The sequence below is a fragment of the Gadus chalcogrammus genome, chromosome 1, assembly GCF_026213295.1.
Source record: "Gadus chalcogrammus isolate NIFS_2021 chromosome 1, NIFS_Gcha_1.0, whole genome shotgun sequence".
Classification (NCBI taxonomy): domain Eukaryota; kingdom Metazoa; phylum Chordata; class Actinopteri; order Gadiformes; family Gadidae; genus Gadus; species Gadus chalcogrammus.
The window spans coordinates 6,308,092-6,326,412 of NC_079412.1; the positions used below are offsets into that span (position 1 = coordinate 6,308,092).

General features: G+C 46.7%; 2 protein-coding genes across 7 annotated transcripts; both read left to right on the forward strand.

The window, feature by feature from the left end:
* The first annotated feature begins 303 nt into the window (after positions 1 to 303).
* On the forward strand, positions 304 to 8,116 carry ccnt1 (cyclin T1). 6 transcript variants are annotated; one of them, XM_056584571.1, is made up of 9 exons: positions 304 to 542; positions 1,169 to 1,250; positions 1,373 to 1,501; positions 1,978 to 2,038; positions 3,161 to 3,223; positions 3,295 to 3,367; positions 3,577 to 3,740; positions 3,839 to 3,909; positions 3,998 to 8,115. In XM_056584571.1, the coding sequence occupies exons 1-9, from the start codon at positions 370 to 372 to the stop codon at positions 5,306 to 5,308; spliced, it is 2,127 nt and encodes a 708-aa protein (XP_056440546.1). In that variant the 5' UTR covers positions 304 to 369; the 3' UTR covers positions 5,309 to 8,115. The 6 variants fall into 6 exon arrangements, with proteins under 6 accessions (XP_056440546.1, XP_056440593.1, XP_056440658.1 ...); XM_056584618.1 differs by having other exon boundaries at positions 3,322 to 3,367; XM_056584683.1 differs by having other exon boundaries at positions 456 to 1,250.
* Positions 8,117 to 8,160: 44 nt separating this feature from the next.
* kansl2 (KAT8 regulatory NSL complex subunit 2) lies at positions 8,161 to 18,205 on the forward strand. The gene is made up of 10 exons (XM_056584877.1): positions 8,161 to 8,242; positions 9,252 to 9,516; positions 10,340 to 10,524; positions 11,778 to 11,892; positions 12,750 to 12,913; positions 13,660 to 13,823; positions 14,229 to 14,328; positions 15,674 to 15,927; positions 17,404 to 17,613; positions 17,904 to 18,205. Exons 2-10 carry the CDS (start codon positions 9,266 to 9,268, stop codon positions 17,937 to 17,939), a joined length of 1,479 nt encoding a protein of 492 aa, XP_056440852.1. The 5' UTR covers positions 8,161 to 8,242; positions 9,252 to 9,265; the 3' UTR covers positions 17,940 to 18,205.
* Positions 18,206 to 18,321: the final 116 nt, after the last annotated feature.

Here is an 18,321-nt window from a genome sequence, read left to right on the forward strand (position 1 = left end):
TTCTAAAAATACATATTCTTCTGTAATTTGCACAGCATTTTTGCACTAGAATCAACCGTGGCTGGTACAACTACCACTAGAACAATTTACACAACAGTTTACACTTTACTACTCATAACTTATCATTATTTATTACCACTGTTTTAGTTTCTATTTGTATTACTTACTTTACTTATTATTGTGATCTATGCTGTTACATATTTATATTTTTACTTGTATAAGATGTAATAAAAGTATTCTGATTCTGATTAAAAAGAAAAGGGGTGGCCGCCTGCGGCGGGGGATTGAAGCGCAGGATCCTTATATAGACCAGGCTCTGACGTAGGTTCCTGTGACGCAGCCCGTTTTAAAACATCGTTCTCCTCAGTAATGGCGGCTTCGTTTCCATCTCCTCCTGCAAGCAACAATAACAAATGGTACTTCACCCGGCAACAGATCGAAAACAGCCCCTCTCGGCGAGCAGGCCTGGACTGTGACAAGGAGCTGTCCTACAGACAACAGGCCGCGAACCTTCTGCAGGACATGGGACAGAGGCTCAACGTGTATCTTTTGTCCAGAGGAGAGCGGCTAGCCCGTTAGCCTGCCGAGAGACCGGTCTGGGTGGAGGTACCGCTAATGTGGGGTTAAAGTCGGCGCTGGGTGCGGTTAGATAACTATCAGACGGACGGTTGATGGTGTATGATGGGTCAAAGTGAGGCTGGGGAGGTTGTGTGTTGCTCCAGGTTAGCAAGCTAAACCGAGAGGCCCTCAGCTCACCTAATGGAGTCCAGGGCCTCCGTTCAAGGCGGGTCTTAAAGACCTCCGTGGGACCTCAGTGGTACCTCCTTGTTTCCTGTCGCAAAAGCAATGTCAAACTACTGAACTTGTATGACTGCAAACAACAACAGCAGCAGTTTTATGTTGCTCTTGGACAAATTAAGTGTTGAGTGAGTTACAATACTATTTAAAGTCCACATAAACAACCTTGGGAAGCTGGTTCTGCAGCCTGGCTTGGGCTGTATGTGCACGGATATCATGTTGTTTACAAGCGTGGTTAAAGTGTCATTAATTGTAGACATCCGTAACATTGTAAACAAGTCATTATTCTTGCTTGCTTATATGTGGCCGATCATGCGAATTAAACAGAATCATAAACGTGCATCTATTGCCCTTAATAAAATGTTGACAGCTCACAGCTTACTATAAATACTGCCATTGTGTACATGCACCGATTCTACATGGTGCAGTCTTTCACCAGATTTCACAGAAATGTAAGTAAAGTTATAGATATTGTTTATTTCATCTTTTCGGTGTTTACTGCATGACCTGTACTCCCTTTAAGCAGATGTTTGATTGTACCTTGTAATTTCCTACCGTTTCACTTGGCCATCAGGTCATAGCTCCAGCCACACTGTTCCTGGCTGCCAAGGTGGAAGAGCAGCCCCGAAAATTGGAGCATGTTATCAAGGTGACGCATGCCTGCCTGAACCCCCAGGATCCATCACCAGACGTACGCAGTGACGTAAGTATTTGAAAGTACAGAACAGGAAATGGGTTCTTTTTCCTTCAAGAAATTACTTTGGAGGAAGCGCGAAGCGGAGCGTTCAGCGATAGACTTAATGATGGCACAATCTGATGGCCAACGGTTGGATCTGTATTTAGAGCTTTTGGCTTTAATTGGATCTTAAATTTATACCACAATACTCACCATAACTTTTCTCTTTCTAGAATGGATGATATGTAATATCATGCCAATTTTTGCTTGTTTTGGCTTTTCGCATTTCCTGTTCCTTACTCTAACCTTCACAGACATTTTGGGGGAGTCTGCTTGTTTGTGTGACTGATTTGCTATTTTAAACAATGGGGATACTGAATGTTTTCAGCCCATTGCTCCCATAAAGGGTAGCACTGTTAAGCAGGATGCCGGATGAGAGATGAGGCGAGAGCGAGTTAAGAGAGTGGCTCCCAGTAAGTAACCTGCCTGTCCTCTAACCTCAGGCTTACCTGCAACAAGCCCAAGACCTGGTCATTCTGGAGAGCATTATACTCCAGACCTTGGGTAAGTTGGGATTGAAGACTTGGGTCCCCTGATAACCCCTCTCCCAAAAGCTAGAGATGTGCTTAAAGGGCTGAAATAATACATATGATCTCGTTCACAGAACATTAACATGCAGACAGTTGCCAGCACTGGAAAGACCATTCATGTACTCATGAGTACGAGATGTCTGTTCAGTCATCCCACCCTTTACCTATGCTACTATTATGTCCTTTTATAAACTTCTGTATTGGCATTTATATATTTTTTTTATTGGTGTTTTTATATAGGAATGGGCATCATTTGTTTAGTAATAGAAAGGCACTCAAAAATCTATCAATGCTTGTTTCAACTTTGTGTAGGCATAATGAATTGTAAAGCTTGCTTTACAATTCTTCAAAAATAAGTACCGTCTTCAAAACGGTGAACCTTTTCCAACCATGGAATTGGTAAAGAAGATTACGTTTACCTGTGCATTGAAGCAATGTCTTGCTAGGACTACTTTGATACCTAGTTTCCATTAAAGCTTTTTTCTTTTATTTTTAGCAGAGGCAAGTAATGGGCACTGCAGTGAGTAGCTCAAAGTACTGGTTGGCTGAGCTCCATATTACTCTGTCGAAATGTTCAATAAAGGGCAGACGATGTTATCAAAGACTGAATCTTGCAGCTCACTGATCTGAGAAATATATAAATGCCCATCCATATATTTATAAATTGAGTGGTTTTTAAACAGTTTTTTTTGTACGCAGTGATAACATGCTTCATCTTGGTAACGGTCTTTACTACTTCTAGTGTTAACCTTTCTGTATTCTTCCCAATAGACAGAGGCCGGGCAGATCATGTTTGTCTATATTCATTTAACATATTTATATGATTTGTAAAAGTGCTTTCACATCTCTACCAGATTCAGTTGATGCAACCCTAGGTCCAACAATGGGGATAAACAATTAAATGCCAAACCGTAACACACAAAGTCCATGCTGACGCTTCATATTTCTGGCCAGGTCACCACCTGAGGAGATCATGCCGTTTTATTTTTCCATTTAACACGCAGCAGTCAATCGGGTCTTACACAGCAAAAGTGTCTAGAGCGTCTGGGAACCTGTATTGATCAGATGCTTTTTTTTTGTCTTTCCTTGCTTTCAGCTTTTGAGATCACCATTGATCACCCTCATACGCACGTTGTCAAGTGTACTCAGCTCGTTAGAGGTAAGCATCAACATACGCAAGATGACATTCCCCTCACTGAAATGAAAGACTAATCCGTTTGAATATGTCAGCATGCCTCTCTGGTTTTATCATTCCAGCGAGTAAGGACCTTGCCCAGACCTCCTACTTTATGGCCACTAACAGGTAGGACCTCGGTTCTCTGGGAACCTCTTCTCTAAGGGCCTGTAATTTGTTAAGGAGGGCTGAACATTGGTATCGATAATGTATATGCGAAAGTCCTATCTATGTGTCCCTGGTCCACCACTGATGATGTCTCCTTTTGTCTTCTTGTGTTCTGTGTGTGATGCGACCCCCCCCCCCCCCCCACCCTGGGACCCCGATGTGGTGTGTAGTCTGCACCTGACCACCTTCTGCCTGCAGTACAGCCCGCCCATCGTCGCCTGCGTGTGCATCCATCTGGCCTGCAAATGGTCCAACTGGGAGATCCCAGTCTCCACAGACAGCAAGCACTGGTGGGAGTACGTGGAGCCCACTGTGACGCTGGAGCTGCTGGACGGTAGGTGTTGGGAGACGAGCGGTAACAGTCGATCAGCCCTCGGAGAAGTCTCACTGCTTCACAGATCATTCTGACCTTTCCTTTTTTTCTTTTTTCAGAACTGACAAATGAGTTTCTGCAGATCTTGGAAAAGACGCCCAGCCGATTAAAACGGATTCGTAACTGGAAAGTAAGTCGCAAAAGTGGGTGAACTGTGGTTTCGGTCATGTATAAAGATGTATCGGGGCAGTAATGCACGCGTACATGCTTTGCTCCAGGCCGGGGGTCAGACGGCAAAAGGAAAGTCTAAAGCCCAGGACGATGGGGACCCCACGGACGCCATGATGAGCATGATCTCCATGGCCTCCTCTGAGACCACCCTGGCCGGGCTCATGAGCCTCTCGGGCCCCTCCTCCTCCCTCGGAGACGGTGTGGAGATGGGCAGTGCCCAGCACTGGCACCCCGACATGAAGCCCGGCTCCGAGGAGCCGCCGCAGACCAACCACGAGGTGCACGCCCCGGCCAAGGTGTCGCTCAGCGAGTACCGCGCCAAGAACGCCGACGTGCTGGCTGCCCAAAAGAGGAAGCTTGAGAACATGGAGGCCAGCGTGAAGCGGGACTATGCCAACGCGGCCCAAGCCCTCATTGGTCAGCAGCAGCATCCCAGGAAAGACAAGCAGCAGCAGCAGCAGCAGCAGCAGCAGCACCATCAACAGCAGCCCAGCTCTCACTCAAGCTCCTCTTCCTCCTCTGATGTAAATAACCCTTCGCCCATCATCCTCAAAATCCCCCTTGAGAAGGACCGGCACGAGCGCAGCTCCCTGAAGATGAGGCTGCCCCTGGGTGGGGCGGCGGGCGGCGGGCACGGCGGCAGCAGCGGCCGCAGTCAGGACCCGGACATTAAAGTGAGGATCCGGATGCCGGAGAAACAGAGAGGGAGTTCAGGGGAGGAGGGGAAGAGCCGGGACAAGCACAGGGAACGCTCAAATCACCACCATCACCACCACCACCACCACCACCATTCCTCCTCTGGCAGTGCCCCGCTCTCCTCCACGTCCTCCCACAAACACTCCTCCAGCGCCGGGGCCGCCGTGGGCGGCGGCAGCAAAAAGATCCCCAGCGACTCGTCCCGGCTGAGCTCGTCCTCGGCCTCTCGGAAGAGGACTCACCCCCAGGATCCCCCAGCGCCGCACCCCGCCCCTAAGATGAGCAAGTCCTCACGCAACGCCTACCAGCTGGCGGCGCTGTCTTCCACCTCGGCCCACGCTCTGGGGCACGCTCCCGACAGCCTGACGCCCCTGGGCCTGGCCCACCCCCAGGGCAGCTACCCCCACAGCAAGGGAGACAAGGCGGACACAAACGGACACGGCGCCGCCACCGGGGGCCAGTCGAACGAGTACCAGGACACCTTTGAGATGCTGAACTCCCTGCTGAGTGCTCAGGGTGTCCAGCCGGCGCAGCCGCCCCTGTTTGACTACCGGCCCCAGTACGGGGACTTTCGCTACGCGGCTAACTCCAGGGGCAACAGCGCCCGGCCGCCGCCCCTTCCTTCAGAACCGCCCCCCCCTCTGCCGCCGCTGCCCAAATAAACACTTCAGGGGGTGCAAGGACGTATACTGTACTTGATATCATACACAATGATATTGCTTTGTAGTACATCACGGGGGATTCTTTTCTCCTTTTGAAATGTTTGTGATAATGTGTTGCTGTTTTCAGCCTATGGTGGATGACATTTACTTGTTTTATAATTTGTAACATACTTTAGGATAGTTTGTGAAAAAAAAAATCTCCAAATTGGGGAAAAATTAAGACACTCTGAGGAACAAGATATTTATGGGAAGGCGTGTAAATACTATTTTTTGCTGTTACATTTTGTATGACCTCAACTCCAATGAAATGTGATGGTGGGATGTGGCTTTTTTTGCCGTCACTGTAAAAAAAAGTCAGACGCCTTGAAATTATAGATGAAGCATTGCATCGTGGAGGTATTACTTCAAGTCTTGCTGGCGATTCTTTTAAATATGTTTTTATAGTACAGTATTTATTAATTGAATGCGTTTGAAGAGAAACATACTCTTGATAAAATCTCTAAGCCTCTGCTTTCAGTTTTATCAGTCAGGAGTTGTGTTCATGTATTGGCTTGAATGCATGTCTGTAGCTGTTATATTTTTTTTCGTTTTTTTTTACTCTTCCCATAGCATTCTTTCCCCATCCCTGTTTTATTTTTATTTTTTTTATTACCTGCATTACTTCATATGCTCCTGTACAAAGATTGTAAAACAAAAAATATTTTTACATTTTGATAAGAAAAGTTGGAAAATCAAGTTTACTTAAAGGGATACTGTGTAATATTTTAAGTCATTTATTACCTCAAATCAACGTATTCATTCATAAATAAGTCCTCATTGGTGTAGAATTATCTCTGCCCAAAATCTCACTTATCCTCCTGAGCGAAGAATAATTAATATGTAGTTACATAGGATGGGTAAGCTTCATGGAGGCTTCCATGTTCTTCCGGTCTATGAACTGCCGAGAGGGACAAAAAGCACTATGTGGTACAGGAAAAGCAAACGCGTTTTCACTCTGAGCCAGCGTGAATGATGCCTGAAATAATTCACTATCTTGCGTGAAGAGTAATTACTCATACATCATTAGCTTACACTAATGATTCATTTCATTTTGAAATTTGTTTGAAATAACGAACCTCATCACTCGAATGACTCGATGAGGTGGTATTGGATGTCATAACACAGCTTCTTGGCACATAGTGCCCACCGTAGTTTTTGAACAAGCACTATTAGTTTGAATGCAATATACAATTGTACCACTAGATGGGAGTAATTTTTACACAGCGTCCCTTTAAGGAAGCCTGGTTATTATTTTTTTTAAAGGTTTTGCAGTCATTGTTTTAAATGGTTGTTAAATAGATGAATACTGTTCATTCTGAAATAATCACACTAAAAATGTTTGTACCAAACTTGTTGTCCAGGTCATTGAACATGTCTACAGTGTATAGCCTAAGGTACTGCCAGTCTGAAGTCCCATCATGTGTCCTGTCTGGACAGAGTGGGCACGCTGCCTGAAACAGTGGTAGCATAATTATCATGTTGGGCCAAGTATTCATCAAGAAACAAAGGAAGGCCATAACACCGCTCAGTCTTCAGTTAAAGTACAAGTTTTGAGTTTGGATATACAAGCTACATTTTTTTGTCAACGTTTCTTGTTTGGAATAACTATGGTCCTCATTACGGACAGCATATGTCATGACTGTGTTTTATCATGTTCTGAACAAGGTGTATGTGTAAACAGTTCTGACACTATCCACAGTTTAAAAGGTTGAATAGGTGAGTGCATGTCTTGTTTATTTGAGGGCCATACTATTTTATTTTAACTACGGTCTTCTATTATGCAGACCATATGTGTTGTTGTGTAAACTCAAATGTACACAATTAATGTTGAGTATCCATACAATAAATTATGGCAAGGATTTCCAGGTACGCATTTGTGATGCTACATGTTTTGAAAAACCCTGTGACTGCCACTGCTGAGAGGCTGCGGACTGACTCCTAGAGGATCTGTTCCTGCACCGCCTCTAGTACAGAACACCTGAAGGGGTACTCATTAGGAAGGTGGTACAGTATTGGCTATCATCACGTTGTGTGAACTTGTATATAAAACGATTGTATGATTTTCATTGATACCTGCTCAATACCTGCTGTAGATTATCTTTCATAAAGGTTTTAAAAAGTTGGTTCAAGTGAGCGTACCTCTCCATAACTTAAGGACTTGTACGCCACATTTTCTTAATATCCCCATGAGGTGTAAGAACTATGCTCAGATGAGAATTATATTCTTCTCAGGAATCAATCCTCTGTTGATCAATAAGAAATGTAAAATGCAATGAATATTTATCCCAGTAAGAATGCTTATTAATGGGCTTAAAGTGTTAGTCTAACTGATAATATATTATAATAGATGTAAATATCACTAGGTTGCATCATATTCGGAAATGGTTACTTCTAGGTTTTTATATCAGGATTTATATTAACTAAAGAAAATTAAACTTCGGAAATCAGAAATTTTAAGGGAGATACGCACGGTCATGCAGCCTCAGAAATGCAATTCACAACTCTACCTTTGTATTTATTCATGGTCCATATTTGTCACATCCTAATGTTAAATGTTAAGTTACACTCAGGTTTCGAATTCAATAATTTACAGATCTTGTTTCAGTTAAAACATTGTTTGTGTACACTGATCCTTTTGGTATGTGGTTGATATAATCTTATGTCAATAAATACTTTAAGAATTTAACAATTGCTTACATGTTCATTTTTTGTAATAGGATGTGCTCAAATAGTTATCAGTGCCTGGGCGTGAGCATGACTCAAATGACGTTGCGAGCGTAAGAGGGTCAACCAATGAGGGTGGAGGTGGGCGGGCCTTGTCCCCCCGCTGCAGCAGCGGTCTGAAGCGCCGCAGTGTGCTGTGGAGAAGCGCAGCGTTGGGCGGTTCCGTTGAAGGTAAGGCGTTTAGTCATTATAAACAGTTTCCGTGAGCGCATTACAATAAAAAGCTTCTTTATTATCAACACAGTTCACCACGTAGCGCTCCCCTTTCACAAACGTGTTATAATCCGTTGCGTGAAAAGATTGCTGATTAGTAACTAGTGCGATTGCCAAACAAAGATGGCGACCCCGCGGCCAGCAGCGCGCGGTGACGCTGGAGGAGGCGTGGCTCCGACCAGTGGCAGTTGGCTTGATCAGCACCGATCACCTTATCGATCATCTTATCATTACGGACGCATTCTAATGTCAGCTTTGTCCTCCTCAGATATAGTTTCAGTCAAGATCTGAAGACGAATTCAAATATAATCATCCAACAACTTCCTCCTAGTGTTCAGTAGCCAGGTACAGGATTCTCTAACTTCGATACATGCCTTGAATAATAACGATATTCGCTACCACGCGGCCTGTTTTTCTCCAGAAAATAACATACCCTAAGTAAATGTAGTATATTTTGACAACTGCAAGGGCTATCATCTTGTTGCCAAAATAGAGATTGTTGTGCAAGTGAAATATTCAATTTGGTTACTACTTAGTTAGAGTGAATAAAGCTGGAACACAGCGTATATGGAAGATCACATCTCCACCTGAAATAATGATCAGTTGGTCATTATCAGTTGACAGAGATGTGTTCAGTAGCCAGCTAGTCATGGTAACTGCTGCTAGGTGTAGTCATGGTAACTACTGTGTTGACACCCTGCAGTCATTAACCCCCGCCCTTCCTCAGGCCGTGTCTTTTTAAAAGGGCCATGTTGACATGAAGAGCGATGCTGAGCCACTGTTTAACTATGATGTTGACAGGTTTATTTTATCGAGGCACACCTTTTTAGCCCCTGGGTGGGGCTAATAAGTGATTCAGCTTTGGTGCTCCTAAGCACCAAATGATTCAGCTTTGGTGCTCCTAAGTGGAATTGGCTAAAAAACGATTACTGTTTATGCCTATTAGTAATGTTGAACTATGTTACAGGGTCTAGCTTAGCAATGAACAGGATAAGGATCCATGTGTTGCCGTCGAGCCGCGGGCGTGTGAGCCAGCCGCCCCGCCCCCAGGAGCCCATGACCTGCGCCTTCACCCAGAGGCCCTGCTCCCAGCCCCGGCTGGACGGCCTGGAGTTCTGCATCAAACACGTGCTGGAGGACAAGGGCGCCCCCTACAAGCAGTGCAGCTACGTCTCCACCAAGAACGGCAAGCGCTGCCCCGGCGCCGCCCCGAAGGTGGAGAAGAAAGACGGGTGGGTTGGTTAGGCTGGGTCAGTGGACGGGTGGGTTGGTTAGGCTGGGTCAGTGGCCTGGTGGGTTGGTTAGGCTGGGTCAGTGGACGGGTGGGTTGGTTAGGCTGTGTCAGTGGACGGGTGGGTTGGTTAGGCTGTGTCAGTGGACGGGTGGGTTGGTTAGGCTGTGTCAGTGGACGGGTGGGTTGGTTAGGCTGGGTCAGTGGCCTGGTGGGTTGGTTAGGCTGGGTCAGTGGACGGGTGGGTTGGTTAGGCTGGGTCAGTGGACGGGTGGGTTGGTTAGGTCGAGTTCACGTTGGACGTTGTTAGATGGATGTCAGGGGTAGATGCTACGTGAAGAAGTGTAACCCCCACAAACAGTACCGTATCCTCCTGTTTTTTTCCCCCGAAAGGATCCAGAATGTCACAATGCAGTACACCTTCACTGAATAATATCTGTGACAAATAGAACCAAATAATTTCCCACGCCATATTGGATGAATGGATAATTGTGTAGCTGGCCATTGTATACATTCTAGAAGAACACATACACATTTGGTCATGATATATGGAGGGTTTCAGTCAATATTTCATTATGGAAAAATGTTCCCCATGAATAATCCACTAAACTGTTTGAATTTCAAGATGTTTAATATCGAACAAATGCTACACCTTCTGTGTTCTACTTTTATGTGTGGCTGGGTATTTACACACCATACTGTTGTTTACCAGTTGTCTGGGGTCCGACGCTAAGGGGTAATCAACCTGATGCATACGTCTGTGTTGTCCTACACCACACTGCAGCTTCCAACGCTCTGCCTCCTCCTCCTCTTCCTCTCCCCAGAGTGTCGTTCTGCGCGGAGCACGCCCGGAGAAACGCCATGGCCCTCCGAGCTCAGCTCAGGAAGAGCTCTTCAGGGCCGTCCCCGGAGGCCCTGCTGGCCCAGCTCAGTGGGTACAGCCGCTCAGACGGCCTGGAGGGCGGCCGCAGCCTGGAGGACGGCCGCAGCGAGGCCAGCCGCATCCTGGGTGAGCAGCGAGACCGCGGACCGGGCTTTACAGGGTCACCCTGAATAGTGCTCATAGCAACTGGACTGGGCCCTTCAGTGACGCACCATCCATATATTAATAGGCTAACAGGCAACAAAAATCAGTTAATTGATAATTAAAAGTCCCGGAGCTACTAGCGATGATGTCGCAGATTGCAACCAACTGCCAGGTGAATATAAGTTGCTTTTTTCACAACCATTCTGTTTTGTACCCCTTGAGCTGTCTGCCATGCCATTAGTACACCCTGACTCATGCGTGTTGATGAATCTACTCCATTTGTTCTATGGAACTTGTCTTCAACTTCTAGTGTCTAACACTACTGATTTACACTTATTGACACGTCATTTGAGAGAGAAAAATGATATTCAGACTCACCCAGTTGCAGTTTGAAGTCCTTTTAATTAGTTACTTGAGTGAAGGAGAGTATGGTTCAGCTTTGATAGTTCTAGGGTCGGTGTGACTGCAGCTGTTATCAGGCTTCTCCCCATATTCAGCCTGTTCTTCTGCTTGTTTGGATGAGACAAAGCTGAGAAGGTCACTTCAAAGTGTATAAATGGATCCCAAAGGCAAAAGTTCATGCAATCGACGTTTTCAGCACAGGATATATTCCATTTCAACATCAAAACCAAACTCTGTCAATGAATTTTCAGCACGTCCCTCCCATCCCATCTTTACCACATGATCCAAGGACAAATTCATCAGAATTTCCTGCAGTTTTGCATGAATACTGGTTCTTTCATTCACTCTGAATTGGTTCCTCTTTCCATCCAGGTTTTCTGAATGTATATCATTGTCAAATTTGGACCGAAGTGCTTTCAATATTTTCAGGACTTGTGCCAACATCACTTGTAGCAAGATAGGCATCAAGCAGTGGAAGTCTCACTTTCAGAATCTTTGAATCGTTTCTCTTTGTCATACATGTCAAAGAGAACCAAAACGTTGTCTCTTATTAATTGATCCATGCCCCTTTTCACTGTTACTGAAATAAGTCCCCAATTTAGAGATAAAAGTGGTCAAATCCGATGTTTTTGCCACTCTCTTCAACACACGACGTGAACGGTCCACTCTGCTGACTGCAGGTGGCGTTCAGGTTGTCGTGTCTGAGGGCCTTTTCCGAGGCACTCAGACGTTGCATATCTGAATGACAGAGCAGACCTGCTGGAAGCCTCCATTTCTACCCAAGCACCAGGACCTGCCCACAGTGGTACCTTATGTTGTGGTCTCTGTCCTAGACGAGGACAGTCTGAGCGAGGAGGAGCCGGTGCCCTTGGTGCTGGACCAGACGTGGAGAGGAGACCCTGACAGTGAAGCAGACAGCATAGACAGTGATCATGAAGACCCTCTCAAGTAGGTCTCCAGTCCTCTCACACATGGTGTTATTATGCCACAACATTGGGTCAATTAAGATTATAAAACTTGGCTTTAACTTGCTTACCTCTTGCAATGTGTCTCATTTGCTATTTGGAAAATATGAATGTGTCTGCAGCTGAAAAGTAGAGCAAGACCTAGATGGGACAGTGCCTAACCCTCTCCGGGCTCACTCTTATCACTGACAATACATCCATGGAGACTCACCTACAGTAGTTTGCTAAAAACAATGATTGTTATAGACAGTAAGCTTCAACGCATTGATTAAATATACAGAGATCTATTCTACATGGGTCCTTTTGTAGCTATCGGTAGCATCAAAGCACTTTGTATTTATTGTATTTATTGCATTGTCATTTTATTTCGGTCCTTCCACTGCTGCTGGGCTGTTTTTGCAACAAACAAAATTCTCCTACGGGGGATTATTGAAGTTGTATCTTATCTTATCACAGAATGTGCGGTCCTCTTAGAGCTCTAACTTCTACTGCTGTGAGTGGGAGAGGCTGCCTGTCATGTCCCCTGGCGTCCCTTTCTCAGCTTGGGATGTAGAAACATGTCCTCCCATGGCTCTTGTGGCACGCCAAGTTCATGTGTAGAACCAATCTGTTAAACAAGTGAATCAACAGATTTGGCCAATGAAGGATGAAGGATTCAAAGTGCTTGGCCCTGGCATTTATTTGTTATCTAATCAATTCTAAATAGATTTTCAAAGCACTAAACCCATCCTTGATTTATTCACATTTAAAGCAAGCTGCAATCTGACCGAAGTCCAAATGTCTCCAGTGCATCTGTTTTGGATGTGGGCTTAAACATAACGTTTGGGGTTTCTGTATCAGACACGCAGGGGTATACACGGCGGAGGAGGTGGCACTGATCACACGGGAGAAACTCATCCGGCTGCAGTCGCTCTACATCGACCAGTTCAAGCGCCTGCAGCACCTGCTTAAGGAGAAGAAAAGACGCTACCTGCACAACCGCAAGGTGGAGCATGAGTCCATAGGTAAGACTGGTGGAGTAGAGTCCATAGGTCAGACTGGTGGAGTAGAGTGCATAGGTAAGACTGGTGGAGTAGAGTCCATAGGTAAGACTGAAGGAGTAGAGTCCATAGGTAAGACTGAAGGAGTAGAGTCCATAGGTAAGACTGGTGGAGTAGAGTCCATAGGTCAGACTGGTGGAGTAGAGTGCATAGGTAAGACTGGTGGAGTAGAGTCCATAGGTCAGACTGAAGGAGTAGAGTCCATAGGTCAGACTGAAGGAGTAGAGTCCATAGGTAAGACTGATTGAGACGGAGGGGCTGCTTCACATGCCCGTTCCATGTACCACTTCCTTTGGCTACGGATATTACAATTTGCATCCTTTTCAAACCTTATTTTGCTGTGCAGCTGTTATCACACAGCTCTCCCACTCTGTTAATGATGTATTGCTTTGTTCAAGACAATGCTCCATGAACCTTATGTACAGCTTATGAAACACTGACTGGATGAGTTCAGTCAAAACAAGATCAAAGAGTCACTTTCCATTCACCTATCGATCTCTATAGCTCGATCTCTGACGACAGGGATCTGAGTGATCTCTGGGTGTGGTCGGACTGCACCGCTATGTGACCCGCTGACGGCCGCCTCACACAGAGGGTCCCGATCTGCAGCACTATGTGACCCGCTGACGGCCGCCTCACATAGGGGTCCCGATCTGCAGCACCATGTGACCCGCGGAGGGCTGACCCCGACTGTGGTCTGTGTTCCCCAGGGAGCAGCCTGCTCACCGGCCCCGAGGGCCTGTCCCTGAAGGAGCGGGACAACCTGAAGAAGCTGAAGGCGCTGCGCCGCTACCGCCGGCGCTACGGGACGGAGGCGCTGCTGCACCGGCAGCTGAGGGAGAGGAGGCAGGCCGCCACGGAGGGCGCCCCCCAGGTCTGCTGCCCCTTCCTTCTGACACCCCTCCATCTGCCACCCTCCTCGGGCGCCCCGTGGGGCTGTCTGCGGCCCGGTGGAGGCGCGAGGCCTGGGTCTGCCCAGACTCCACACAGGGTCGTCTCGAGGACCGGCTCTGTAGACAGTGTTTTGCCCTGCAGTGCGGGTTGCCAGATTGGGTGGTATATCTGTCCCAATCTGGTGACGCTGTCTGTAGACACCACGTTTACCTGCAGCTATGTGGTGTCGTGTCATATTTAAGTGTTCGTTCTGTCTTAGGACACTAACATGAAGCAGAAACTCAGAGTAAATAATTGAACTGGGTATGTGGGCTTTCTGTCTCGTGGGGTCCTGTTGTCTTTTGGATTCCGTCCCTTGACTGAACTGGCCCTTCCTTCCTTGCAGCCCTACAACACGATCACAGTGTACGAGAAGTGCATCTCCTTCGTGGAGGGGACCCGCTGTACCAATCCCAGCCTGCCTCTGACCCGGCACTGCGTTTCACGTATCCTTCATCTACCCGCTACTCCGAGAATGATATCAATATAATGCTGCTGTACCATGCCCGAGCACCGGGGGCAGAGTGGGTCAGCAGAGTATAATGCAAGGGCGTGAATGGAGCTGAATACTATCAATGAGAATCCTGCCCCATCTCAGCTGTGCATGGGCTACTCACTCTGACTGTGCAAACAACACCATCAATATTTCTCCCCTTTAATGAGGATGTCACCATATTCAGATACAAAAGGCCTTTTTATCAACTCAAGGGTTCAAGATTGAATGAATGTAATGCCGTTGGATCTCTTCAGATATGTGGTCATAGAAAAGGATCGGTGTAGCCCCTCCCTCCGGGGGGACATTTGTACTGGCGTTGATCAAGGCCAGCCGCTTGCAGTAGCGGTTGGTTTCAAACGGCGCCTACATGAAGTCCTTCCTATGGTCTGGGGGCTTCCCCAGAGTCGTGGGGGGCCTGCCCAGCCATGCTGGAAGAAACACTAAGCAGCTCAGAGCACTGTTGCATGGCGGTGTCGACAGCTGTCATGCACTGGACATCGAAAGGCCAGTTCACACGGTTCACCTATAAACTGTCCCCACAGCAGGTATCTGGTCCCAGGACACTCACTCAGTGTGTGTCAGGTCAGCTCCTCTCTCACCAGGGCCTCAAACAAAACATACAGTATACAGAACTCAGACCACAAGTTGAAGGACTAGCCAACCTATTGGTATCAACTGAAGTAGCCTAAGGAGCTGGGGATGAGGCCGTGTTCATCTATGTCTCCATCCTTCACCCTTTTACTGGCTACATCACCTGATGTCTGAGGCAATCATCATCTATCTCTCCATGGTTTACCCTTCAACTGGCCGTATGACTTTGCTCTTTGAAAAATGTTCATTTGAAAACTTTTGTCCGACCTTGTAATTTTTTTTCTATCCATTTAGAGGACAGGAATGACCTACTTTTCCGTTGTTGAGACGGGCACCAAATGTCCAGTTCCTGGTACTGAGGTATAAAGAGAAATCTGGATAATGACACAGAGCGAGCAGTGTTACCATGTGAACACAGGCTAAAGCCGAGGCTTAGTTCATGCTTAAAAAAAACAACAAAAAAAAAAAACATCAGGACCTCATTGTTCAGAAGTTTGCTCAGTTGTTTGTGCACAGTCCAATGCCTAACCGCTTAACCATTATAAGCACGTTGTGAAAACAAGTAATGCAGTAAACTAATTAGATGGGGAACCATGTCACGCTCGGAATAACGCTTCTCTTTTTGTTGTTTCCCTGAATGCACACATTCCTCTCTATATTCTATTGAACCATTGTTAACTTTTGTCCCTAACCGAGTGGCTCAGACATCCATCAGGACGGCAGCCAGGTGCTCTTCAAGCTGTGTCCGGGCGTGAAGGAGGTCCCGTGCAACCGCACGGTGCACATGGGCCAGTCGGAGGAGCCGCGCTGCCCCCTCCACCTGACCCTCCCACCCCCCATGTACCAGCCCGAGCAGGCGCCGCCCCCGCAGGTGCAGCTCACCCCTGCAGCCAGAGACATGTACCTGAGTGCTGCCGAGCTCCAGCCCACGGAGAGCTTGCCCCTGGAGTTCAGTGATGTAGGTGACCCCCGCTCTGTCTGTCCATGGAGGTGTTAGTCTAGGTGACTCCCATCAGCTCTGTCCATGGAGGTGTTAGTCTAGGGGACTCCCATCAGCTCTGTCCATGGAGGTGTTAGTCTAGGTGACTCCCATCAGCTCTGTCCATGGAGGTGTTAGTCTAGGTGACTCCCATCAGCTCTGTCCGTGGAGGTGTTATGGCGCATTCACACTATCTCCGTTCGTCGACGGATCTCATTGACTTTGCATGGGGTGCTCGCGAAATGCATTGTGGGTCTGTCCGTCCTTTCGGCTCTGTGGCCTGCGTCAAAAAGTTGAGAGTTGTTCAACTTTTCGGGCAGCGACGGATCCGTCGGCCAATCAGATCGCGGTTATGCAAAATGTAATCAGAATCTAGTGTAATGAGCCGCCGTTGCCACTATTGTGTTAAGTTCACGTCATTATTATATACAAGGCACTCTTCAACGTAGTCCAATCTTCAACTGTCTGTCACACTCGATGTTGCTGTTGGATTAACAGTTCACCTATTTGTTACCTTGTAACCAAAGCACCTTTCACACATGCAGTCTTACCTTTAAGTCTGACCCTGCTTACCCATGTCCCGGAACATTTCCTGTATGGGTTAATGTGTGAATGGGAACAGGGATCCATATTCCGGGAAATCTGCCACCGATATGTGCATGCTCAAGACTTAGGTACTTAACCGGATGAAAAGCAGTCCCATTGGTGGAGATGCGGGTAAAGGGTGGTCTGATGACGCTTTAGATTCACACAGAGCAAGCCAACCAATCCCAGGACGCCCCTGAGGACCAGTATGAAACGACCAATGTTTATGTTAACGCAACAATGCTGTAAGGCTGAACCCATCGTAATAGCAATACAGCTTATTGGGTTTGCTAGCAAGTTTCTCTTTTCAATCATTTCTGGAGACTGGAAAGGTTCCCCAGTCTGGGAGCTCGTCCCATTATGCACACTTGATGGCGGCTGGCGTCCACAGAGGTTGAATGAACGCCCTGCTGGATAGTGCTACGCCATGTGTAACCGGGCCCCAGACAGCCGTGTTGCTGAGCGTAACGGAGAGTGTAAACCCTAGCAGTGAAGCTAGCTTTGGCGTCCTCCTAGGGCTGCTCGATTATGGGAAAAATCATAATCACGATTATTTTGGTCAATATTGAAATCCCGATTATTCAAACGATTATTTTTGAGTTTGAAAAGATGATGTATTTATTCACCATGTCTCCCAAAAAAAAAAACGTTGTTACAGAACTTTGAAATTATGCCTTAAAAAAATACACAAAATGGTCAAAATCTAAAATGATAAACAGATATGTGTCCAGCTGTTCTGCCCTTTCTATAAATCCTTAAAAAAAAACTTGATTATGTTAATCTTCGGATGGCGATCAAAATTAGATTAATCGCCCAGCCCTACGTCCTCCCGTCTGGACATCAGCCTGACCCGTCCCCTCCCCTCCCCAGGACCTGGATGTGGAAGGGGACGGGATGCAGGGGCCCCCCTCTCCCCTGCAGTTTGACACAGCCCTGGCCCTGGAGGACCAGAGCATCAGGGCCATCGCCGAGGCGCCCATGGACATCCTGACGGAGGGCGGGGGCCTGGACGCCACGGGCCCAGAGCTGAGCGAGGGCGACATGGACGCCATCATCCAGGACCAAGTCAACGCGCTGATGGGAACGTACCTTTCATCTGCACTATCCACCTTGTCTTTGTCTCTGATCCATACATTTATTTATGACCTTGGATTCTGCAAATTTTACCTTCTAATGTCAAATGGGTGCTGATTTAAAACATAGTATTAAAATCCACAAATGTCGGGAAGCGTGCGTGACACAAAACGTCACAACGCTGACTCGACCGACGTTTAGCAAATATTCCTGTTGACTTCTGATTATAGCAAGTCTGCCTTGTTTCCATGGCTACCGGCAGTGTTTATAACTCAGCCCTCTGCTCACATCCTGTAGGCGGTGTCAGAGGAGGCCAGAGGAGACGACACTGAAGAGATGAGGACCCCTGAATCCTGTTTCCTCTCAACCATCTCATCGACGAGGAGCATCTCGTTTTGATTTAGATCTGGCCAGCTATGGCAATGTCTACAATGTAGATCAGTTTCTCCTTGACAACCATTTACTAGGCCCGTTCTACACGGTTACCGTTATGAATCATCTGTTCTGTCTGGTTTGGTGTATTTAATTTGTTGTTGATGGCTGTTCAGATTTTACAAATAAATGTATTATGCCATGCCATGTGTCTACTCTTAATATTTGAAAACCAGTAGCCTCTGATTGAACCACATTTGATTTGTTTCCTGTCTTGATTTCCTGAAACCCAAGAGATTTGCTTTGTTCTTCGTGGGTAGAAGAAAATGTGTATATAAATGA